The sequence below is a fragment of the Maylandia zebra genome, linkage group LG7 (genome assembly GCF_041146795.1).
Source record: "Maylandia zebra isolate NMK-2024a linkage group LG7, Mzebra_GT3a, whole genome shotgun sequence".
NCBI classification, from domain to species: Eukaryota; Metazoa; Chordata; class Actinopteri; order Cichliformes; family Cichlidae; genus Maylandia; species Maylandia zebra.
This window is the reverse complement of record NC_135173.1, coordinates 8,901,595-8,927,265: the sequence shown is the minus strand read 5'-3', so window position 1 is coordinate 8,927,265 and position 25,671 is coordinate 8,901,595. Positions and strand designations below refer to the sequence as shown.

The 25,671-nt window shown below is 41.3% G+C and overlaps 1 protein-coding gene across 2 annotated transcripts in view; it reads left to right on the top strand.

The window, feature by feature from the left end:
• itpr2 (inositol 1,4,5-trisphosphate receptor, type 2) overlaps positions 1–25,671 on the top strand; it is a 67,992-nt gene that overhangs the window by 455 nt on the left and 41,866 nt on the right. The window contains exons 2-37 of one of the 2 annotated variants that reach the window (XM_004563455.4): positions 4,700–4,770; positions 5,003–5,121; positions 6,091–6,177; positions 7,221–7,379; positions 8,142–8,240; positions 8,383–8,466; positions 8,630–8,776; positions 9,600–9,695; positions 9,975–10,028; positions 13,170–13,321; positions 13,823–13,922; positions 14,002–14,162; positions 14,254–14,395; positions 14,550–14,708; positions 15,314–15,486; positions 15,711–15,830; positions 16,065–16,250; positions 16,334–16,585; positions 16,668–16,815; positions 16,922–17,072; positions 17,919–18,106; positions 18,205–18,328; positions 18,445–18,502; positions 18,663–18,840; positions 19,115–19,282; positions 19,717–19,803; positions 19,898–20,023; positions 20,147–20,269; positions 20,428–20,628; positions 20,900–21,151; positions 21,317–21,442; positions 21,557–21,685; positions 21,920–22,040; positions 22,658–22,839; positions 23,149–23,291; positions 23,814–23,922. In XM_004563455.4, the coding sequence (XP_004563512.2) occupies positions 4,700–4,770; positions 5,003–5,121; positions 6,091–6,177; positions 7,221–7,379; positions 8,142–8,240; positions 8,383–8,466; positions 8,630–8,776; positions 9,600–9,695; positions 9,975–10,028; positions 13,170–13,321; positions 13,823–13,922; positions 14,002–14,162; positions 14,254–14,395; positions 14,550–14,708; positions 15,314–15,486; positions 15,711–15,830; positions 16,065–16,250; positions 16,334–16,585; positions 16,668–16,815; positions 16,922–17,072; positions 17,919–18,106; positions 18,205–18,328; positions 18,445–18,502; positions 18,663–18,840; positions 19,115–19,282; positions 19,717–19,803; positions 19,898–20,023; positions 20,147–20,269; positions 20,428–20,628; positions 20,900–21,151; positions 21,317–21,442; positions 21,557–21,685; positions 21,920–22,040; positions 22,658–22,839; positions 23,149–23,291; positions 23,814–23,922 (4,975 nt within the window). Of the gene's footprint in view, positions 1–4,699; positions 4,771–5,002; positions 5,122–6,090; positions 6,178–7,220; positions 7,380–7,524; positions 7,541–8,141; positions 8,241–8,382; positions 8,467–8,629; positions 8,777–9,599; positions 9,696–9,974; positions 10,029–13,169; positions 13,322–13,822; positions 13,923–14,001; positions 14,163–14,253; positions 14,396–14,549; positions 14,709–15,313; positions 15,487–15,710; positions 15,831–16,064; positions 16,251–16,333; positions 16,586–16,667; positions 16,816–16,921; positions 17,073–17,918; positions 18,107–18,204; positions 18,329–18,444; positions 18,503–18,662; positions 18,841–19,114; positions 19,283–19,716; positions 19,804–19,897; positions 20,024–20,146; positions 20,270–20,427; positions 20,629–20,899; positions 21,152–21,316; positions 21,443–21,556; positions 21,686–21,919; positions 22,041–22,657; positions 22,840–23,148; positions 23,292–23,813; positions 23,923–25,671 lie in introns of those variants that run through there. The other variant, XM_076885671.1, reaches the window with a different exon arrangement.

Here is a 25,671-nt window from a genome sequence, read left to right as displayed (position 1 = left end):
ATGAACTTCTTCAAATGTATGTTTTATGCAAATCCAACAAGTGAAAACCTAAAGTGCGACCTGCGGTCAAGGCCCATCGGCGCGTAAACTGCTCCTTCTCAGGAAATTCTTCACGTTTACGCAAATCTAACAGGAATGCAAACCAGCGTGTTGCCCAGGTACGCTTCGCGAGAGGCTGCGAGCGGATTCTTGTTACTGTGGTCACCAACATATGGTTCAGGGGCCCAGAGAGAGGCACGAGGAGGTGTCAGGGTGACCAGATTGAGGGAAGAGTAGTTGTTCATTCATTTGACGTTAAGATAAGAAATGTCCAATGACCCTGAATGCCACTCCTCCTGTTAAATAGACCACGTCTAACAAAATAAATTGACACCGAGTGAAGCTCTAGGCTACCTCTTATTTGGATGATGTTCAAATATTTATAGTGTTCACTTAAATAAAGGACTAGACTCTTCCTGTTTAGGTGAAGGAATGAGTGTGCTCTATATGTTGCACATGCTTTGAAGTCATCTCTTTGCAGTCCATGTACAGATTGAAAACGAATCTGGTGGATTGCAAGATAAACATGAGAGGGTGCAAGGTGAATGTGGGGGCTAAAAAGAAGAAAAACGTTCTAAAGTCATATTAGATATTTAAAACCTTTTCACTGATTCCCGTTTGCTCTTGTCATTTATTGTTAATTTATTGGTGTTTATTGTGTCATTATAATGATATTCAGGATAATTTTTTTTAAATGAGGAAACCATTGGTTTTGACTCCTTCCTATGTTGTAGCACTTGCACTCAGTAGATTACTTATCAGTTTTACTTGGTGAAAATAAAACAGCTTTTCTTTGGAAAGCAGTGCAGAAAAAGAAGAAGCTGCACACACAGTTTGTTTGGTTGTCGCCCCTCATGAGCTGAGAGCTTCAGTGCAAGGTGAAATGCCTCGGTGGTTCCGGGTTACACTCTGGCCTCTGAGCCTGCTGAACGAGTGTGGAAACACTGATTGGCCCTGAGGAATGGCTCTGCCCCACCCATGTTCTCTCCTTTTCCCCAACTCTTGTTCTCTCTCCTTTGTCCTGCTTTAAGTCATTCCTGCCAACAGGTACCTCACATCAGATGCTCAAATAATCTGTAGAGTTTTGGAGCAAATAGAAGCCGAACTGTGTGTAACCCTTGAATGCAATGCTGTTTCCTGACTTATCTGCTGGTGTGAACTAAGCTGCTAACTGTTAAGGCGTGTGGTAATGCAAATCGAAGTGACGGCACCCTACATGGTACACAGAGGCTGTAAGTTTCAAAAAAGCAAAAGTGCACAGCAACGATTGTTCACGCCTGCTATTGTTGCAAAGGGAAAATAATTAAATTCTTATCAGCCTTTCTTAGAGACTTAGAGACTTAGAGCTTTATATTGTCATTGTGCAGTTTCTTGCACAGCGAAATTGGGTAGCTGAACCACCAAGGTGCTTTCAATAGCTCACGTAGTTTGACTGGTGCCCTGAGAATTTTATCAAGGACGCTGCTGTGCCAGAGCTCACTCAGGCCCAAAGAGAAGCAGCAAGTAAAGCAAAGAGCCTTCAAGATCCTCCCAGAGCTGCAACCCCTGTCAATGCAATTAAACCTGATCTACCCAACCGTGTCCATGTTTGCATAAAATAACATCAAATCTGTTAGTTCCACACCTGTCATTGCAAACTCTCAAAAGCTGGCTAACCTCCAAGTGACATCACCAACCTGACCTTTTAAGTCTTGCAGTTTAACTGGCAGATTTCCCATATTTTAATGTGTCGTAACAATCAGTCCAGTTTGTTGCAACTAACAGTAGAAACTGATGCATAGATGCAACACCAAAAAACCCAAACATTTTCACATTCATACCTTTTTACCAAAAGTGAATTCATTGGAAGAGTCTGTTTAATCAGTATGTGTGTGACTCATTTAGAGTACCGTGGTATCAGCAAGTTGAAACATGCATTCGTGTTGAAATTGTTCACATGCATCCACTTTTCTTGCAGATGAGTCATTGTTCTGTTGCCCGTCGCTGTTCTTTAAAACATTTAACAGCAGTTACATAGACTTGCTGCTTTGCATTACATGCTCTCTATTTCGTTTTTTTGTCTGTGTTATTTTCTCAGTCGACTAAACACAGGCAATAGCTATAATTAGCTCCCCTGTGTCCAGCCTGCTAGATTTATCTTTGGTTCATGTTTAACTTGGTTACAGAGTGTCAGGCACTGTCAGAGTCTTTCTGTTTGTACTAACGCCCAGCTCTCTGCGGCCCTCCTTATTTATGAGCTTTCCCAGAGAGCCCTTCTCTTTAGCCAGTTAGCCTTGTGATAATTCTTCCTGTTGGGCTCTATTGTTTCTCATTTAGATGTAACTTTGATACAGTGTTGAAGGAAGCAATACACAGCCTGTAGATTGACTGATTGACTGCCGTGACTTAAAAAGGGAAATGGCTCAGCTCTCTTTAGCAAAGCTGCCAGCTTTGTATGAATTGGAGGAATTGTGCATTGCATTATGTTTCTCCCCACCGGACGGAATGAATGGATGCACTTGTGCAACTCAAAATGTGGTGCAGAGGAGATAAATGGAATGGGATGATTATGGAGTCTTTAGAAATTCATTAGCTGCAGAAAAAATGCTAGCATTTCTCTTCGGGGAAAGTGAAAGCTGTATGCATGCTACAAATACTGCAAAAAAAACCATCTTTGGTAGTGTGATAATTTCCCTTACAGGCTTACTTTACATGAATTCTTCTTGCCTCAAAAGGGCCTTTTTCTCCACATGTCTCAGTTTTGCTTCTGCAGAATGTTCTGGTGCCTTTGCCCAGCAAGAAATGGAATTTCACTTTATAGTTTTAAGGCACTAATATAAAAACAAACAATGGGCAGGATACGGATTTAGATAAAGTAACTAGTTCAGTAGTTTGGTAAGATCAAATATCAGAGTCTTCTTCCTTATGTACACAACAAGAGGCAAAGAAATTCACAGCTGGAACTTAAAGTTGCATTTTAGTCATAAAAGAAAAACCTGTAACTCCACAATCACTGAAATGTTATAAGCCTTCATTATTTAATGATGCTCTTTTTCTGTCGCTGCTTGCTTTTTTCCCACCGATTCAATAATGGGCTCTTAGCCATTAAGGTTTTTACAAGCACCTTCAGCCTCAGCTCTCTCTGTGCTGGCTGCTAACAAAGGTTGCCCAAATTTTGCAGTTTAAAGACGATGTGTGCAGAAGGACACTTTTAATAAAAGGGATCACTGCTTTTGCCTGCCAAAGATCTGCTTCTGGACCAATTTAAACCAGTTTAGGACACCATAGTACATAATGAATACACTTCATGGCATCAGATAACTTTAAATGGCTGTTGATGAATGTGCATTCTTATAATTGTTCTTTCCTTAATACTTTTTTTTCAATCTGAACTGGGTTCTGTTTCCTTAGTTATCAGCCATCATCAACTTCATAGCTTTAACTCTGTGCTCGTCAGATGTGTCAGAAAGGCGAGTTTTGCTGACCTGCTGTGTCCCTTAACCCTTTCAGTGAAACGTGTCTAGTGTGTGGCAAATAAAAGGCGAGGATATGGGGGAACAAGACAGTTAACTGGATGACACCTATTGAAAGCCCCCTCATCACCCATGCAGCAGACTGTGACAGCACTGAGCAGCTCCTTCAGTGGGAGACTGCGGCACCCACGGTGTGGGACGGAGAGATTTCGCCAGTCTTTCCTCCCCACTGCTATCAGACTCCATAATAAAGACTTTAACTGATCAAGCACACACATCCATACATATGCAATAATACTAAGTGCAATAATCCTTTCTGTCATCGTTGTATTTTTACTCAGTTGTATATAGTATTTGTATTTGTATTCTATTTTTATCTTATTGTATATTTATTTTATTTTATTCTACTGTATATAGTATTTTATTTTATTCTATTCTGTACAGTTGTGTACTGTATTTATTCTTATTGTATTCTAATTTTTGCCTCATAACTTTTGCACTGTCCACTTCCTGCTGTGACAAAACAAATTTCCCACGTGTGGGACTAATAAAGGTTATCTTATCTTATCTTATCTTATCTTATCTTATCTTATCTTATCTTATCCACTCTGAACAGAAACCACATGGTTTCCCCAGGTGGAGGTGGCTCAGTGTGCACTTTATGAGCTACAAAAGACTTCACAGAGAGGCCTGATCTTCCGTGACCAATTCAATGTGCAGTCTCACAGCTTTATTTTAAATTATCCTGACACTATTTATTTTACAGTTTTAATCGGACCCATGTAAAAGTCATAGAAACTTTGACGTCAGTTTATTCTAGTTCTTTTATCTCAGCACAACACCACATTACCTATGTTGGTCAGGAAAGCAGAGATCAAAGCACTGCCAACGTGGATGAACCCCACCCAGAAACACATCCAGATACTGGGACTGCCTTGGATTAAATGGATGTGATGGAGAAGAGAGACAGTAAAGCTTTTCTTCCCATGGAGTGCTATAAACTGTCTATTCGAATCATGGTATTATTTGTAGTTTGAGATTCTGCCTTATGTATTTACATGTGAGTGTGATATACCTTATAGTATATCACACTCACAATAATAGAGTGGTTTACTGCTTATTAAAATGCTCTCAAAGGAGTTTAAGTCCGTAATAACACACCTATAGTAATCATGTTGATGCAATTTCATGTTTGTCCTTCTCTGCAGGCTTGTCGATGATAGGTGTGTTGTCCAGCCTGAAGCTGGAGACCTGAACAACCCACCCAAAAAGTTCAGAGGTGTGTAGGATTTTACTGGTCACACTGGTTTCTGGTCATACACACACACATGGGCGGGCACACACGTGAACTTGGACTTTTCTGAGACTGCATTATGGGTTACAAATAAGCTTTGATGTGTTGAAATGACTTCAAGGCTTCAAGCTCTACATGTAGACGCTAGAGTGTCATTTTATCTGGCTCAGGTGAGTCCTGTGAGCCTCACTGCTTTTTCTTTTTTTCTCTTCTGCAGATTGCCTCTTCAAGGTATGTCCCATGAACAGATACTCGGCCCAGAAACAGTTCTGGAAGGCAAAACAAGGGAAACAAGGAAACAACAACACACAAGGAGAACTCTTTAAAAAGTTACAGGTATGAGGATTTTTAATTTTATGAGCATTTCAAAGCCTTAAAAGTTCTACAGAACTTTTTTAACTTGTATGCAGTTGTTTTCTTTCTGCTTGTAATGGGGCTATTAGCAGAGAACAGACAGAAGAAACATGGCCACAGATGTAATGATATGATTACAAAACCTGACCAGAGTGTGACCTAGGATGTCCTTGTACCAAGTGCGCTTATAAACCCTGTTGTTCTTGAACATGGAGTTTGCTGTGGACAGACTGTTTGTAGCAGAAAACACTAATTGGGTTTATAGTGGACAGGCCGCCCCTCCCAGTCACAGCCCTCTAGGTCACACTGTTGTTGCCCATGTAAGCAATGAAGTCCCTCAGCAGGGGTACTTTCAAGAACTCAAACCAGGGACGCCGAGAAGACCGGGTACTCTGAACCGCCGTTGGGCACATGAGCTCAAATGACAATCGGGAAGCAATTATGCATGAATTTATGCCTAATTACAGTTTAAATCAGGGATGCACCAATCCAGTTTTTCCATCTAGTACAGATATCTGGACTCCGAGTGTTAAATTATTAAGCTTTATTTGTCAACGTGAGGATAAGACGCAATGTGTTATGAGTAAGCCAACATCATTATTGAGTTTAACATCACTTTGCTAATTTAACTGTAAAATACAATTTTTCTTTAGACCTCAGCGTGAGAGCCTCTACTGTGTTTTGCTGTCAGTTGAACTATTTTCTTTCCGTTGCTCTCTGATTCACCACGGGGGTCTCCTCTGCTTGACCAGTGACACACGAAGCAGAGCAGAGAGGTTAAGAGAGCATACTTCAGTTTATTATGACCATCCAGCATATTTTTTTAAAAATGGTAGCGTAGGGTTGGTTGTTGATCTTGTGTGGACAACCTTTCCGTTTGTAAACAAAATGTGGAATGAGGAAGGATGTGTATGTAATACCTTTTTAACAATCGTCTGCTTCGTTACGCAGCATGCAGCAGAACTGGAGCAGAAGCAGAACGATTCAGAGAACAAGAAACTTCTTGGAGAAGTTGTCAAGTACAGCAGTGTTATCCAGGTAGAGATAATCTCTTAAACTATGGTGTTACACTCTGTTGTGTGCTGAGCCTACCTTTTGTTTTATTGTTTACCCAGCTTCTGTTACTGTCATCTAGCCCCTGACACCTCAGGCAGGTTTCTAAAAAACAATGCTGGTATTTGATTTCACTCATTGCTGAACTCTTGCCTGCATGGTTGGATTGGGAAACCACACATTTAACTGCTGTTGTGAAAGGTACCGGCCATTGTTCCCTTACCTTAGTTAACTCGCCTTATGGATAAGCAATTTGTCTGTATTGACTCAAAGCACGGGCTAATTTAGAACCTCGTTTGTTCAGTGAATTCAGGAAATGTCTCCAAATGAAGTCAAATTAAATAACATAGTGGAGTAGCTCGTGTATCCTACAAATGAGCGGATGGCTCATTCAGTCCAGTCCTTGTACCTGAGCATTTTCAGAGGAATGTTTTTGCTTATTGTTAACACACACAGACCTATGAAGGCACCTTGTTACTTGCAGGCTCTCAAAAACACATCATTTGTCCACTTTTCTTTAGTTGAATCTAATATCAGCGTGGTGTGCAGGGTGGAGGACAAAAAGACGAGATGGCAGACCTAAAGCAGCACTGTTCTCTGAAGCATCATCAGAAATTGCACCTGCAGTATACACATTTTGCCAGATGATTATTCAGATTATAACTTAGATTTGTTGAGCAAAAATGTTAAATATTTCATGGTTTTAGCATTTTCTGGGTTTTTCTTTCTTCTGAATCATATGAATAATTTTTACATACATTTTTTATGTTGTGTTTATGTTGTTTTAGTCACCTGCTGGTTGAACATAAGAAGCATTTTCTCTGTGTAACTATGATGCAAACCTTGAGACCATTTCACTGCATATCCCTGCCTACGTTTACTTGGGAACATTTTCAAAGCAGGACTTTTTTCTTCACACTCATTCCCCCCCCCCCCCCCCCCCCCCTAACAATGATAGATAAATGGTCTGAATACATCCTCCTCCACTGCTCTCCCAGTGTCTAAACTGCCTAATTTTTCTGTCTCAGCTCCTGCACATAAAGAGTAATAAGTACCTGACGGTGAATAAGCGACTCCCTGCTTTGCTTGAGAAGAATGCCATGCGGGTTTCTTTGGACCCGGCTGGAAATGAGGGCTCCTGGTTCTATATTCAGCCCTTCTGGAAGCTCCGCAGCGAAGGAGACAATGTAGGTTTCTGTCTCCTTGGCATCAGCTCTTTGTAGACATGAAGTACTGTACAAAAACTCGACATTCCCTCTGTCTAGACTGTCAGTTCATTGTTTGTCCTGTTCAAGTAACATTTCTGATTTTGTCCTTCTCCTTTGGCTTTAGCATCCTATGGTTAAAGGTATTGCTTCTGATTGTGCATGATGTGTGTACATGTGTTAGGTCTGACACAAAATACTGTGGAAAAGCATGGATGCAACACCATTTCGAATGCACGTAGACTGTCAGGTTGAGGTTAAAAATCTAGTCAGCTGGTTTGCTTTTTATCTGCTGTTTGCCACTGCTGAAATATTGTCAAATACTCCAGAACAGCACAGGCCACCTGTTTCTGATACCACAGCGTGCTTGTGTGTGGATGCTTAAGAGGAGAAACAGTTGACCGTGTAGAGTCTGTTACAGCTTTCTATTTTATGGACTAGAAAGCATGTGTTAAGTAAGCAAAGGGAAGTGCACTTTTAAGTCCTCGTGTCTTTTGAATGCTGCATTCACATCCTCTGGCCATAGTATGAATAAATCTGTTTGCTGTGAACGGCTCGACCACTCTCTCAAGTGAAGCCCAGCCTGTTTTGCTGCTGCACCCTTGACCAGAAAAAAAAATGGGGATGTTTGAAAAACCCTTTGCATGGATGCATTCTTACTTTCCTGTTAAGCTATTGGAAAACTGCAAGAAATTGACAAAACAGGGTCTCTTTTTGTAATTTGACTGTTCTATTGGTTTCAAGGTGGTGGTTGGAGACAAAGTGGTGCTGATGCCAGTGAACGCCGGACAGCCGCTTCACGCCAGTAACATTGAGCTTTTGGATAACCTTGGCTGCAAAGAGGTGAGACTAGTGCACTTGGATTGTTTTTCATCAGCACCGGGGTATTAAAAGGAGGATGTCACATTATTACTATATCATCATAGTGATTTCGGCAGATGACTCTTATTTATCCGATTGTCTTCTACTTGTGTGCATGCCCTAGGTCAATGCTGTTAACTGCAACACCAGCTGGAAAGTCACCTTGTTCATGAAGTTTAGTGACTACAGGGACGATGTCCTAAAAGGAGTATGCTTTTTTTTTTTTCTCCCCCGTCTCCTCCCCTCTTTCTTTATATTCTTGTTAGCCATTATTTTTAATGGAACCACATTCATTATATGCGTCTTAAAATGTGTAACATGCAGTTTTCTGCTATGTAGCACTCATGTTTTTGTTTGCTGTCCTCTGTCAGGGAGACGTTGTGAGGTTGTTTCATGCTGAGCAGGAGAAGTTTCTAACCTGTGACGAGTACAAGGATCATCAGTACGTTTTTCTCAGGACCACACTGCGGCAGTCTGCCACCTCTGCTACCAGCTCCAAGGCTCTGTGGGAGATTGAGGTAAAGCATAGAACAGACTGAAGATGTGACCGTAGTATGTTTGGTGAATTCAGCCCCGGGGTAACTTGGCGTTCAGGGGGCAGTTTCTCCTTCTAAGTAACTGCCAGGCACGGCTTTAACAGAGTAAAATCCTGACTTGTAAACTGTGCTCAGCACAATTTGGATAAGCAGATATTAAAATTGCCATGAAAAAAGATCATTCAATCATGACTTTATGACATTATTTCCCCTTTATGTAAGACATGTGCTCGTCTTTAGTTCTGTATAAACCCGTCTGTTGTGCTGCATGTTCCTCTTTATCAGCTTGCAGTTAGTTGAAGTTCCTGTTGTCCCTCTGTTTGTGCCAGGATGTACTTCTCTTACTGTATCAGTGTCTGACATGTTGTTGCAACAGTCTGCGGAAAACAAAATATTCTTGTGTTCTTGCCAGTGTGTAAGAGATGACGCTGACTCATTCTGATACTGCGGTGCAAAATGATGTTGGCGTACCAAAAGCTTTAAAATCAAGGCATTTATGCCAGTGTGACTTTTAGTTCATAATCTTCCAGGTCATGTAACCGCACGGTGTTACATTCAGCGAATTAATCTCAATGCTTTTACACCAGCTGTCTTTTTTTTTTTTTTTTTTTTAAATGTGCAGATATATGTCTAAATATATGTGCAGTACTCTAATTCACATACAAGCTGTGAGCAAGATAATTAAAGCTCCTCTCAACTGCTGGACACTGAAATACATTCTTTGGAGTGATACTGTTGAAAACATGCTAATCTCTGATTAAAAAAAACAACAACTAAAGCTTCTTATTTTGTGTCCTTATGTCAGGTTGTGCACTATGACCCCTGTCGGAGCGGAGCTGGACAGTGGAACAGTCTCTTCCGCTTCAAACACCTGGCGACTGGAAATTACCTGGCAGCTGAGGTTTTTTTTTATGTTACCTGCTTTTAAAAATCAGCTGACATTAATAATCATATGGTGTTTATTGTTCAAGCTGAGTGCACCTGCTTTTCAGTTTTGAGTGAGCACAGCTGAAGAGGATTTTAGATGATGTGCTGTAGGTGGCAGTGTTCCCATTGTTATGCCCACTATCACCCCTGCGTTGCTGTTGAATAGATTGTTTTAGGTGTTGATGATGATAATGACTCTGTCATCAGAGCTTTCTAGATCTGAGGCCACTGACGGGTCATCGTCTCTCTGCAGGTAAACCCTGAATTCATACCCAAAACTGTGGAGACCAAAGGAGATGTGAATCAGGTAAACAAGCTGATTTACATGTATTATCACACCCCCTTGACATCAGACTGTGGCTTACTTTAATTTTGCTTATATATTCTTAATACTAAGGCACTGTCAGTATTAATGAATTTTAGAGCACGTTTAATTCTTGTTCTTTTTTCTAAATTCAACTGAAATAAGACGAGTTAATTAACACGAGAGAAACTTCAAACTGTGTTTTTAAGGTAAATGCGTTGCAACTTCAAACTTCTCTGTCTCCCCATTATTTGGTTATGCAATACCACCAGTTCCTTTCTCTCTTTCTCTCTCGCACACACACAAACTCTGCCAAACTCCAAATCTATATCTAGACATTTCTTTCAGCTCTTAGCGAGCTTGCACATTTGTATTCTGGCAATGCAAGGAGCATGCACACCAACTCTCTCAGTCTCGCACACTTTCTCATGCACATGCTGAATTTCAGACACACGGGGGGCTCCTTACATAACGTCTGGGTGTGTGGGGGTGCCCTGCGAGAGGGGATGGAGGGGAGGCAGACGTGCTGTCTGCTCTGCTCCACTCGGCTGTGCTAAGCTGGTGGGGTGAGTCACTAGCAGAGCGGAGGGGGAGGTGGAGGAGGGGAGGAGGAGAGTGGGAGGATGGAGAAGCTGAGGCATGGAGGCAGCTCCGGGGAGCTTCCCATTGACATGCAGAGAACAGTGGGAGAAATTAACCCTCACCATTATCTGCAGTATCTGCGCTCTTTAGGAGCCTAAGTACTGCAGTGTCTGACACAACACACGGAGAAGTCCCGGCTCTTTGTGTTTTCGGTGTAATTTGTACTCAATTAATCAACATTAGGTCTTATTTAGGTGTATGCATGGAAAAACACAACAACTTGACACTAGGTATGTCAGTGCAGAGCCAATACTTACAATTTTATTTCAGCGTGGCTGAATATTTACTGTGCAGCCGGATGTACTGGATCTTTTTTCCATTGGGTATGCGAGTACAATTTGAATTATTGCCTTGGGATGTTGGTAGATTTGCTAGATTGCACATGAGGAGAACAACAAAAAGTTTTTTACTGCCTTCAGTGCTAAACTGTTTATCAGATCAATCAAAAGTTTTTACATGGGTGGAAAAATTGTAGAGTCAACGAAACGCTTGAATCAAACTTTCTGTTTAATCTTGTAATCCGAAGTTTTTTTGAGTGCAGCTACAGAAAAGAAGATTTTTTTTATTGAAATAATCTGAATTACTGTCATTGATTTGTTTTTTCTCATCGCTATTTTCACAAAACCAGACTACCTTTTTTGCACTCGCACTTTAGGTTTTCGTTTAATTTAAGTTCCCAGTGAACTATGTTTGCAGAGGACGTGAGCTGCAGTCGGAGTATGTAGCAGGTGGAGGAATGCACTGGCGAGAAGAGGAATGAAACACATGGGTGTGAATGAGATGGGGGGAGATAAGGGAATGATAAAGATTTGAGGAGTGGAAGTAGTGAAGGTGGATTAGTTTAAATTCCTGAAATTACAGCGAACAAGAGAGGTGAAGAAGAGGGTGCGGAGGAGGGTGAAAAGGTGGAAATAAGTGTACAGGGAGATTTGTGACAGAAGGATAGTGAAAGGGAAGGTTTTCAACATATAGTGAGACCTGCTATGATGTATGACTTAGAGATGTGACACTAACAAAAAAACAGGAGGCTGAGCATGAGGTAGTAGACTTAAAAATGCTAAGATTTTTTCCTCTGGTGATGAACGGGAGTAAGAGGATTAGAAACTAGTATTTTGGAGGGGCGGGTCTGGTTACAGAGGTGACGCTGAGATGAATATGGAGCTGCCAGGCAAGAGGAAAAGAGGAGGTTCATGGATGTAGTGAAGCAAGACATGCAAAGGGTTGGTGTAACAGAGGAGGATGCTAGAGATGTTGTGATATGGAGGCAAATGATCCACTGTGGCGACCCCTAAAAAAGGAGCAACTGAAAGAAGTAGTAGTTAAAGATAATGACTTTGAATGGTAGTGAAGTGTAGAAAAAATAGGAAAGTGCAGGAAAGCAGGATAAAAATAACATTGTGATTTGATGCATGCTCAATCATCCAGGTAGGTAAATCTCCAAAAGTTGATTCAGTTCATCCGGACGTAGCGTTTTGTGGGAGAAACGTTTCGTCACTCATCCAAGTGACTTCTTCAGATTAAGGAACTGACCTCCCAGCCCATTGTTCCTTCAGTGGGCTGGTTTCAGTCATTGTGCAAATGTACTGTTTATAAGATTTGGGGAAACCTGCAGTCAGCTGAGACTGAAGAAGTCACTTGGATGAGTGACGAAACGTTTCTCCCACAAAACGCTACGTCCAGATGAACAAAATCAACTTTTGGAGAACATCGTGATTTACATACATGAAGTCACTCAATACACTTGAGAGTTACCAGTCCGATCCAGAGCCTGTTAGCCTGTTAATTACTTTGTGTATAATGTCATAAAAAAACAGTTTTTCTTTCCTGTGCAACTCCACTGTATGTATGCAATATTACATGCTGTATTTAAAAGCAATCATGAGTAGCTGGAACTAGCATTAACCCTACGTAGCACTCATAATTCTTATTCTCATGTATATATCTCATGTATATCTCATGCACATATCTTTCTTTCTACATAGCACTTTAATTCTTATTGTCTGCACTGAAGCACCGCAGCAATTTCCTAATGTTGTAAACCTCAACATCTGGCAATAAACCCATTCTGATTCTGATTCTGATTCTGAAAAACAAGCAAACCAAAAAAACTTGAACAATTTGAGTCACTAAAAGTTTAAAACTTTTCAGTCAATTTTCTTTTGACTTTTAGACGTTTGAGCAACAAAAATAAGCATTTTGATGCAATGGTTCAGGAGGATAATTTGCACAATAACCCCGTTAACCTGTGTATTAATGAGTTGCACTCTGTACGACTTTCTTCAATTGACCCATTTGCGTAGCCGAGCTCTGCAGAGAGATTCTTTTTTTTCTCAAGTTAAACCAGCATCGACTCTGCGCTTGCTGTGCTGTGTTGAGTCTGATAGTTGAAACAGACTCTGACTGACGAGTAACTTGCCTGTGCCATATAAGCTTTTAAACTGCACACACAAATGTTTACTTCCTTTGTTTTTGTGGGTGTGTATGTGCGTGTGTACGCTTCAGAATGAGACCGATATTGTGTACTCGAAGAAGAAGAATCAAGCAGCAGAAAGGATTGCTTTCACCTTGGTTTCTGTTCCTCATGGGAATGACATTTCATCTCTGTTTGAGCTGGATGCCACCACTCTGCAGCGTGCCGACTGTCTCGTGCCCAGGTCAGTTATTCCCACGCGAGGCAACGCTAAAGAAAATAGGTCACAGCTTTAAATTCCACAGGAGGCTCACAGTAGCTCATGTCAGAAAATCTTCCATTTCTAATTCTAACTTCTGACCCTTTTTCTTGAGATTACTTAAATTTTGTTGTTAGTAATAATTATAGTGACTCATGGGGGATGGAGTAAAACAGCGTTATTAAAGGTTATTCCAGTTCACAATAAGTGGAACACATTCTAGGTTAATGTCTGTAAATTGTAAAAAAAAAAATCAATCACAAACCATTGGAGTAAAAGTTGGAATAGCTGTTAAAAAACAGAAATTTTAGCTTTGTAATGGGAATTTGTGACTTTCAGTATCCCAAAGTCTTGCTGCTGCTAAAAATAACAATTTAAGAATGGATGTAGGTTAATTGACTTTACTGGATGGATCACTTTTAATTATTTTACTGCAGATAAATAATTAACTGACATTCATGCTGTGAATAAATTGTCCTTCCTCAGAAACTCCTATGTAAGACTTAGACACCTGTGCACCAACACCTGGGTGACCAGCACCAACGTCCCCATTGATGCAGATGAGGAGCGTCCAGTTATGCTCAAGGTCTGAATATGGCCACACTCACACACTCGCACTAACCCTGGATAGATTACTTAACATATTTTTTTGGCTGTCACAATAGATTGGCACCTGTTCTACTAAAGAGGACAAAGAAGCGTTCGCCATTGTGTCTGTTCCCCTATCAGAGGTCAGAGACTTGGACTTTGCTAATGATGCAAACAAAGTCTTGGAGTCCACTGTGAAGAAGTGTTTCAACGCCAGTATTACTCAAAATGAGAGGAGGTATAGAAAAGCAAGCACCGCGACACACGTAACACCAGATGATGTGCGTACTTCATGTTCTGATGTAATATTTCATTCCTGCATATTTCAGGTTTGTGACTAAGCTTTTGGAGGACCTGGTTTACTTTGTGTGTGTGGTGCCCAACAACGGAGAGGACGTTCTGTCTGTGGTCACATCCACGCCCAACCGGGAGCGGCAGAAACTCATGCGGGAACAAAACATCCTTGCCCAGGTCAGGAATATGTAAACACAGGTGCTGATTGGTACTAAGTATTAAAAAAGGCCCCGGTGCAAAAGTCTACTGCAACGAATGATACAGCTAAATTACAATAAAAACATTTTGTGTTCCGTTCTTTATCAGTGCATTGTGGTTTTTGCTTGTCTAGATATTTGGCATCCTGAAGGCTTCATTTACAGATAGTGGCGACGGGCCAATGCTAAGGTTGGAGGAACTGGGAGACCAGCGCTATGCTCACTACAAGTATATGTTCAGCCTGTGCTACAGGATCCTACGCCACTCCCAACAGGACTATCGCAAGAACCAGGTATGTTGTCATGCTGTATATAAGTTGCTGTTTTTGGGTTTGATCAGCTAACCAGTGCGGGGAAAATAATAAAATAATAAAATCATGTAGCAACAAAGTCTCTGGCACTTTGTTGATTTATTTTATTTTTTTTTTTTTCAGGCCAGGAAAGTTGTTCCCTGGCCTCCATACAAGCTGATATTGAGTTTTCATTGAGTTGTCATCAGGGTCATTAACAGTGTCAATAAGATGTGAGGTAGCTAAGGATAGAGGTGGCGTTTGACTGAAACCAGTATAGATTCTGCCAGATGGTCTGAAAAAATCTATTGGGGACCCCAACTGATGTGTTAATGGTCCCAATCGAAGTAGTAGGTCTCAAAAAGAAAAATACATGGCAACATTCAGTCAACAATTGTGCTATGATGATCAAAACAGCAAAATGTATGAAAACATTCCCTTCTTTAATTTTATTGCAAATCCAGTTTTTTATTTATTATTATTTATTTTAATAAAACAAAAGTCCTTTGGTGAGTCTCACCCACACACATATATATACACACACACTTTTATTTCACCACGTTCTGCATTACGAGTGCTGATAAACGCATGTTTGTTTCCTCATGCAGGAATATATAGCCAAAAAATTCACAATCATGCAGTCTCAGATCGGGTATGAGATTCTGGCTGAAGACACGATCACTGCACTGGTGCACAACAACCGCAAGCTGCTGGAAAAACACATTACAGCCAGAGAGATTGAGACCTTTGTCAACCTGCTGAGGCGCAACAGAGAACCCAGGTCAGTCAAGCAGACCTCCCAAATATTAGACAACCCCAGGGAACAATTACATGGAGGGAAAAAATGCTGGAAAAGTGTTAAATTAGTTCAAATCTTTCTTCCAGCTGCTGCTTACTTACTTGATATCTTTTATTTCTTCTATTTTTATATATACTGGTTAATCTTAAATGTAAATATATATTTGAACAAACCTCGGCATTTCATGTCTGCTCTGCTTTGCACAGATTTCTGGACTATTTGTCTGATCTTTGTGTGTCCAACAAGATGGCCATCCCCATCACACAAGAGCTTATCTGTAAATTCATGCTGAATCCTTCCAATGCAGATATCCTCATCCAGACCAAGTGAGTCACACCTGGTGATTGTTATATTTTAAAATGTCCCGAACCATTAAAAAAAAATAAAAAAATTCCAATATGTGATGCCTTTGCACAGCGTGCGAGACTGCCGTTTCCTCCAGAGCATCTACCTCTTGTGAAATGTATATTTTCAGCAGCAGCAGCTCTACGTCAGTGTGTAAAGTGAGCAGTTTTTCTAGCTACTACTTAATGTCTCACTCGCTCCTTTATCCTTCCAAGACTAATCTCAAACATAGAGTCCAGCAACCTGGAGTCCTCTCTGATACAAGAAGAGGGGGAGGAGGAGGAGGTTTGGCTCTATTGGATCGACAGCAACAAGGAGCCTCATGGCAAATCCATCCGCCACATGGCCCAGGATGCTAAGGCCAGCCACAAGTGTGATGCCGAGATCATTACCTACTACAGGTCTCTTTAACATTCAGTTCCACAAATGCGTGCACAGAAACCATTTTCCCCTTTTTCTGACAATTTCTTCTTCTACTCCACAGATACCAGTTAAACCTGTTTGCTAAAATGTGTCTAGACCGACAGTACCTAGCCATCAACCAGATCTCCAGTCAGCTATCTGTGGATCTGCTCCTGCGGTGCATGTATGACGACTGCCTGCCCTACAACCTCAGAGCCTCCTTTTGCCGCCTCATGTTGCATATGCATGTGGATCGTGACCCACAGGAGTCCGTGGTTCCTGTGCGCTATGCCCGCCTCTGGACCGAGATCCCCTCCAAGATCAACATTAATGAGTGAGCATCTACGTGTTGGGTTATATGTGTTTACAAGTACAATTTGTGAGTGACTACATGTAGATTTTAATGGCTTCAACAGGTTTGAGTATGAGTCAACTGACAGCTCAACGGAGGAAATGAAGAAGAAGTTTGCTCCAACTATGGAGTTTGTGGAAGAATATCTTAAGGATGTGCTAAACCAGGCTCATCCTTTTGAGGAAAAAGCTAAGAATGAACTCACATTGGAGGTAGGATAAACAAAACTTCAGATATAACTTTGGCATGTTTTTTTTTTTCATTTACTGGTTTTATTGGGTTGTTTTAATGATGGATCATGTTTGATTTCTCTTTCAGGTGGTGAACCTGGCTCGAAATCTGGTTTACTTTGGTTTTTATAGCTTTAGTGAGTTGCTGCGCCTCACGCGCACTCTGCTGTCCATCTTGGATTTTGTCCAGTACCCGGCCAGCCCCTTGAACAAGCTCAGCAAAGGCCCAGAGGCTGGCGGTTAGTGCAGTTATGTGTTTAAATTACTGTATGTGTGTCTTTGAATTTTTTTTTTAATCTAAATTTAAAAAATGCAGAGAACAGAGGAAATGACAGATCTGCTCATGCAATGGAGATAGAATTTAAACAAAAATTAAAACTTTTAAGATTGGTGAACAGACTGGTAGATACAAATGGTGTTGAGGTTTAATGACATGAAAACACTAACTATATATTAACTTTTCTTCAGCTGGAGAAACATCTGGGTCATCTACGATGCTGTGAAAAAGTTTTTGCCCCTTTCCTTTTTTCATAGGTTTTCAGAATATCTGTCACCCCTTATATTTTAAACAACTTGTAAAATCAAACAAAGATAACCAGTTTAAATAGAAAATGCAGTTTTTAAATTATGATTTTAATTAACTGAGTGGAGAAAAAGATATCCAAACCCACCTGCCCTGTGTGAAAAAGCAATTGCCACCTAAGCCTAATAACTGGTTTTGCCACTCTTTGCAACAAGAGCTGCAATCAAGTGTTTGCGATACCTGCCAAAAAAAAAAAGGGGTTTATCACAGTTAATTCATGATTTGTCATTAATGTGACTATATGTGAAAAAGTAATTCATTTATTATTCATTACTTTTTCACATGGGGCAGGTAGGTTTGGATAGCTTAAAGTTTTATGATGTGAAATGTGACAAATATGCTGAAAACACTAAGAAATCAAGAAGAGGCAAATACTTTTTCATAGCTGTGTAGCATTTTGTTTCTCTTGACTTTCCTAGCTTTTAATGAACGTAATCTAACTTCAATTGACTTGACACACACAAACACATAATGAGACATGTATAAATCTTATTTTCTTTAGGCAACAATGTCCTGCGAACGATCCACGGTGTTGGTGAAATGATGACTCAGATGGTGATGAGTCGAGGTGTGCCACACATCCTCCCTGACTCTCCTCCTTCTCTACGCTATGGGAAGGTGCTCTTCCTGCCTGAAAATGAGGATTTGATGGTGATGGACACAAAACTAAAGATCATCGAGATCCTGCAAGTCAGTGGCACTTCTATATGTTCTGCTTACCATCACTGCTGCATTTTCTTTTTCCAGTGCTTGACACTTTTTTTGTGAACTTTGTTTTTTTCTGACAGTTCATCTTGAGTGTGAGGTTGGATTACAGGATCACATACTTACTGTCGATCTACAAGAAAGCGTTTGGGGACAGGGCCTTAACTGACAGCTCGACGTCTTTGGCCGATGTGCCTCCAATAACACGTGAGACTTTCCTCTCTTACCGTGCAAATGCAGAAAAGTTATTTATTACATTATCCTGTGTTAATTACTGCAGTCTGCTCACGTCACTTTTTCTTTCATTTTATTTTTGTCTTCAGCTTGTGAACCTGACATAGATGAGATTGTACAAAAAGCAGAGAGCATGTTTGTAGAAAGGTAGGTGAACATGTGCCTATTTATTGACTCCGCATGATTTGTTAGGGCATTTATGCCTTTATTAGATTGACAGTAGAGACAGACAGGAAATGTATGCCAGTGTTTTTTAATATGCTTTCAAACATTCAGATAAAGCAAATTAAAATTTAAATATGCACAGCTCTGACTTCAGCTCTGAGTGGAGCGCGGTGGAGCTGGACGGTGAGGATGGCCGGACATTTTTGAGGGTTCTGATCTATCTCATCATGCAAGATTACCCCCCACTGGTATCTGGGTCTCTGCAGCTCCTCTTTAAACACTTCAGTCAGAGATCTGAGGTGCTGGAGGCCTTCAAACAGGTAACAACAAAGCAGTTGCACTTTCTGAGTTAAGCGATTATTTTTTTCAGTACTGGTTGATGTAATCAGTTTGGAGGAGGAGTGTTCTCTAAAGAGCCAACAGCTCTAAAATGCATCACTAAGAGATTCCTCAGATGAAAAAAAAACTGCCTCAGAGCCAGTTTGACTCCAAAGTGGTACACATAGACTTATTAGAAGATAGAAATTTCTTTTGGTTATACATATTTTAGGAATATCCCTGACTGACTCTTCATTGTGCGCGTGTGTGTCTTAGGTGCAGCTGCTCGTGTCAGAGCAGGATGTAGAGAACTACAAGCAGATCAAGTCGGATCTGGACCAGCTGCGTCTGACCGTTGAGAAGTCAGAGCTGTGGGTGGAGAAGAGTGTAGTCTACACCGGTGAAGAACTTGCTGCCAAGATGGCCAAAGAGCCAAACACTGAGGTGCTGTGCTCGTATTTAAAAGTAAAGCATCTAGAAGCAACATCTAAAAGTAACGTTTTAGAATTGGATATGACATTTTCAGCTCTCTCAGAAATTACTGTTTGTGTTAAATGGGCCATCAGTAATTCTTCTGCACTGTAAATGGTTTCGATGATTGTTGTTTTTTCTTCACAGCTAATGAAAAAGTCCAACTGTTCTGTTAGCTTAATTAGTAAAAAATGTCTGACTTCACAGGGAACTGCATTTAGGCACTTGTGTGTGACAAATTTTTATTTTTACTGTTATTTTTAGAGCATCTCCGTGAGTGCTGGAAGTCTTTGAACACACTTTAATAACTCACTGAGATGGGATAAGATTGTTTCATATTAAAAACAGACCTGTTTTAAAGTGGACATTGAGCACAACTGTTTTCACATGTCTCATGTCTCTCTCAGGAGGCTGTTCTGAGCCCAGTGCAGGATGGGGAAAGTAAACCTCAGATTGACGGTAACAAGGCAAACAACTATAAAATAGTAAAAGAGGTGCGCTGCACATCCTTATCTCAAGTGTGTTCCTGTAAAATGTCTGTTGGGCTCTTGTGCATCTGAGAAAAAAATTTGTGGGTCTCATCTATAGATCCTGCTGCGGCTCAGTAAGCTGTGTTACGGCAACAAGAAGAGTCGCGTGCAGCAGCAGAGGCTGCTGAAGAACATGGGAGCTCATACAGTGGTGCTGGACCTGCTGCAGATCCCTTATGAGAAGGTAAGCCGTGTACACAACAGCCAGTTCAATGATTTTCTGCTTCACTCTGTGTGCAACATAGTTACTGGATGTCTTCCTGATTCTCTAATCATCTTTTATTTCCCCGGTGCCATGTTCTCACAGAGTGATGACAAGATGAATGACATCATGACCCTGGCACATACATTTCTCCAAAACTTTTGCAAAGGAAACCATCAGAATCAAGTTCTCCTACATAAACAGCTGAACCTCTTCCTCACTCCAGGGGTGTGTAGACATGACTATGCTCCACTTTTTCTCATGCTGGCATACCTTTGGGTGCCCTCTTTCTAGTAGTGCGACAGCCGTATGGTTTCTTTTGATGAATGATTCAGTGTGCCGTTTAAGTGAACGTTATCATCTTCACAACTTTTGCTTTTCTCCAGCTGCTGGAAGCTGAGACGATGCGCCACATCTTTATGAACAACTACCAGCTGTGCAATGAGATCAGTGAGCGGGTGGTCCATCATTTTGTCCACTGCATCGAAACGCACGGAAGACATGTTCAGTACCTCAAGTTTTTGCAAACCATTGTGAAGGCTGATACAAAATATGTAAAGAAATGTCAGGACAAAGTCATGACAGAGGTTTGTTTTTATTGTTTGTTCTTAATAACTGCAGCCACTCATCTAACTGGTTATTTAAATTTAACATGTGACAGATTGTTATTACTAATCATAACATTTCATGTTTGGTTTTCACTGAACTTGAGAAGATGAGAATACTTGCGCACTACACAAAGAATCAATTATAAATTGAAAGGTTTTTTTTGATGCTTACTTTTAAATGAATGCCGGTGTGCGAGACTCTTCCTTAAACCTTTCTTCTTCTTGGGTTCTTCTCTGTTTGCGTTTCCAGCTGGTGAACGCTGGTGAGGACGTGCTGGTGTTCTACAACGACCGCTCGTCTTTCCAGGTGTTGTTGCAAATGATGGGCTCTGAGCGGGAGCGGGCCGATGAGTATGGAGCTCTGGCGTATCATAACACACTCGTGGAGCTGCTGGCTGCCTGTACCGAGGGAAAGAACGTCTACACTGAGCTGAAATGCAATTCCCTGCTGCCGCTGGATGACATTGTTAAAGTTGTCACTGATGTGAATTGCATACCAGAGGTAGTGACCAGATAGTTTTACGACACAATAAGAATACACATTGAGGTGTAGGGTAAAGATAAATAATATCGCCATCCTTCTGTAAAGACATTTTTGGTTATGTTTCAGTGCTGTGTGCCTTCAAAAACTAATTGGACATTGCTTTTTCTAATTTCTCGCCCTAAGGTCAAAACTGCTTATGTGAACTTTGTGAATCACTGCTATGTGGACACAGAGGTCGAAATGAAGGAGATCTACACCTCCTCCCATATCTGGAAGCTCTTTGATAATTTCCTGGTGGACATGGCCAGTGTAAGTCAGGTTCATTCACCTCTTTTTCTTTCCTTATGAGCCTGTGTATGTGTCAAGACTATTGCATAAGAAATGATAATAGACATATTCCTCTTCATGATTTTTGTAATTTAGGTGTGCAACACTACAACGGAGCGTAGCCATGCAGATCTAGCCCTGGAGAAGTATGTGACGGAGACGGTGATGGCCATTGTCAAGGGTTTCTTCAGCTCTCAGTTCTCTGTTAATCACTCTAACCTACAGGTATCTCTTCACCCCTGACAAGCATGCAAATGTCATGGATTTGGATAACTTTATGGTGAACATATTTAATAAAGATTGAGTTATTTTTTTTTTAGCAGTAATGCAGTAATGACCTCAGAGACATTCAATTTTCAAGTCATGCCATCTGATTGTTCCTCTGTATTTCTCTGTGGTTATGCCTTTTTAAGTTAAAGCATCCTGCTAGTTCTTCTTCTTCTTTTATTTAACATGTAGACAAACCAGTCTATCTTCATCAAGCTCCTCCAGTCAGCCTTCCGGATTTACAACTGCACATGGCTCAGCTCAGCTCAGAAGGCTAATATTGAGAGTTGTATCAAAACACTGTCCGATGTGGGTGAGTGATGCAACTTTGCTCTTCAGCCTCGATAGGAGATGGTTTCATTACTTCACATTCACTGTATATTTAAAAAGTTTTAATCCATATCTTACAGTGCATATGCTGATCTGAATTTTTACCAATATTTATTGCTGTAATGTTGCTTTTCAATTGTCCTTTTATTTTACTTATTATATGACATAATCGTGTGCAGCACAGTTCCATTGTCCTTTGCTGGATCAGCCAAAGTTAGGCTTTGGTTGCATTTGAGGTTGAAACATATTTGAAAAAGAGATCTTTCACAACACCTCCACGCAGTCCTATAAAAACTAAGTACACCCTGTGACTCAGTAGCTTGAGGAACCGCTTTTAGCAGCTATACCTTGAAGTAACTAGTTTCTGTATGACTTTAACAATCTCTGACATCATTGTGGAAGAATTTTGCCCCGTTCTTTTTTTTTTTTTTTTTTTTTTACAGTGTTGCTTCACTCCATTGACGTTTGCAAGCAGTACTTGGTGTGTGCTTAGTTTTCCATAGGGCTGCATAGAGTCCTGTGAAAGCCTCCCTTTTCGCATGACTGTAAAGTTAAGCTCACAATGACATCTCCTACATGTTCTACGTGTTCTTCCTTCAGCTAAGGCACGGTCCATAGCCATCCCTGTTGATCTGGACAGCCAGGTCAACACTTTGTCTCTCAAGTTCCATAGTAATATGGTGCAGCGGGCAGCTAAAGATTGGAGGATCTCTGCACGTACACGACCTCGCAAGGAGCCACTGGGTGGGCCTGACTATAAGAACATCATAGAGAAGCTGCAGGTGAACCTTTATTCTAACACTGGGAGTCTACATCTATGCTAGCAGCTCTGACACTGCAGTGCTTTGAGTCTATGATAATGTGCAACATGCTCAAGAAGGAATATTAGGCAAATGAACATTTTGATCTAACGACTGTGCTAAGCTGTTAGAATTTATCCTCTGGGTATATAGAAAGTTTCAATAGTCACAGTAGTGGCCTGACAAACTGACATTGCCATCCCTTGAAATTACGTAATGTATGAACATGCATGCTCATCAGCACTACAGTCTCTGCTGCAGCATTTTTAATGCATCTGTTGTGTTGTGCAGGGGGTTGTGTCCCATCTGGAGGAGCAGTTCAGTCCAAAGGTTCAGGCAGAGTTTTCTGTGCTGGTGGATGTTCTGCACAGCCCAGAACTGCTGTTTCCAGAGCCTGCTCGTTTACGCTGTGAGGGTGGAGCTTTTATGTCCAAGTAAGCAGCTCTCTATAAACTGTCCTTAGAACAAAGACAGCCTGCAGGCCACATTTTAAAGTGTTTGTCTGACCATTGGGAAAACTAGCAGCATAACTAAGTTAGTATTTGGAGTTATTTGCAGTTTTTGACAATGTTTTTTTCACCTTTTTATCAGCTGTGTAGATGCTGGAAAAGTCAAAAAAGAATAAACTTGCAAAACACACTTTAAATGATAAATGAACGTCATTGCATAGAGCCACATTCAGCTTTAAATGAAGTGAATGAGAGCATGGTAGCAAAAAAGTCAGTATTTGTGGCAGTGGCCTGCATGAATTGACAAATACATTTTGTAAAAAATACTCAGACACATCATCAAACCTCTGAGGGTGCTCTCACTATTTCTTCTCTATGACACCCTCTGGGAACAGAGAGAGGGAGATTTCACCTGCGGTGATCATTAAAGCGTGGCCTTGTTTTGTGAGCAAGCGAGTGCATTAACCAGAAACCAAAATGACGCAGCAACTCTTATCGCTCTTCCAGACTAATCAAACACACCAAGAAGCTGATGGACAAAGAGGATAAATTGTGTCTGAAGATCCTGAAGACGCTCAGAGAGATGCTGGAAAAGAAGGAAAGCTTTGAGCAATCTGTGAGTACATGACACTTTAGGTGACTTTAACAAGTTCACCAAGTGAATGGTTTTAGGATGTCACATTCACCTTTGCATACAAATTACATTACGTGAGTGAGAACATCCAAAAGTTTGCTTTGGATTTATCCTCAACTTCATGTGTTGGCAATGCTGTGCTCCTATAGCAGTGCAGCGTAGTGCTTGTTTTCTCTCAGGTCTGTCAGCCCAGAGCCCAGACTCCCCTTCATCAGTATGCTGTGGGCCTTTCTGTGTTACATAAGGCAGGGAGGCACTTGAGGACACACTCACACTGAGAGGGAGAAAAGGAAGGAGGAAGTAAAGGAAGGAGGAGGTGGTGGTGGGGGAACGCACTGAACAAACAAATCAATACTGCAGCGAGTTGGGGGTACAGGAGCCCCTGTCCTGCTGCACCTCCCTCTCAGCCAGAGGCCCGGGAAGTGAATGACTAGAGTTGGTAGGATGACACGCAAATTTGTGTAGAGGAGACTCAAAGAGGTGGCTACGTGTGCGAGAGCGCGCATGTTTGTTCACATTGACAGGGGTGGAAGGTGAGGGCCAAAGTACAAAAACATCAAGCCTGTAATTACTTCTTGCTCCAGCTGTGTGGCGAGAGAAGGTGCCAGTCTGAAGTTCACACAGGATGCACCGTTCCTGTAAAAGACCTTTTATCAGTTCGCACAAAAACATGACATGGCCTGTTTTAATCGTCCACTGCTTTGCTCAGTTTGCAGCTCCATTTGTCTTGTTTTAAAGAAAAGTGGTAGGAAAGCACGTTTGCATGTTTCATGCATGCATGTGATTATTATTAGTCCACTTAAGGCACAGCTTATTAAAGCAGAACAAATGTATGTTCTTTTACCTTCTATTTCAGTATAATGGTATTACTAATACTGTCAGGACTACGTTGCTCAATATAGTACACGGCAACTTGTTTGACTTCCAGCTGCTTGAGGAGTCAGAGTTTTGCTTTTCCTTTTTGTGTTTGTATTGTGTGTCAGTCAGCCAAGCTATGTGTGTTTTTTTTTTGTTTTTGTTTTTTTGGAGCGCTTTTTTTATTTTTTTTATTTGAAAGGCAAATGATTCAACAGTTGTGTGGAACAAGATAAGAGGAATTCAAAGTGGAAAAACAGTCACTTTTTTTAAAAGCGGCTTGGAGAAGCCAGACAGTGCGGTAACGATATGTGAAATGTCAGTTTGTGTAGGTGTGCATGAGTGTGCTCGAGCATGTATTTGCGGCCTCTCTTTGTCATATCCGCGTAGCCCTGAGTGTGGAGCTGCAGCCTTACTGCACGAGAGAGAGAGAAAAACGATTGATGGAAATAATGAGAGAGAGAGGGAGGCAGGCAGGCAAGCAGACAGACAAAAACAGAAGGAGAGAGACAGAGTGACAGCAAAGGCAGTAGAGGTTGGTGGCTCCCCTGGGGTGCAATGAGTGGGTGGAGGAGAGTGAGTGAAAGAGATGGAGGGAGAGTCATTGAGGGAGCGAGGGAAGCAGCCATGTGAGGAGCCATGTGAGTGAAAGAGAAAAAAAAGTGGGCAGCGGCTGCAGGGATAGGGATTGGAGAGAAGCAGAGTCTGCTCAGTCCATGAGGAGACAGGGCAGGGGGTGCGCTTACGTAACAGCCTGCAGTGGCTGAGCCAGCGTCACGTGTACCACCACGTTCTCCCTCCCTCCCTGCTTACTCTCACTCTCCTGTCCGCTTGCTGCCGCTGTCTTCCTCCTTTGCTCCCTCTACGCTTTATCTT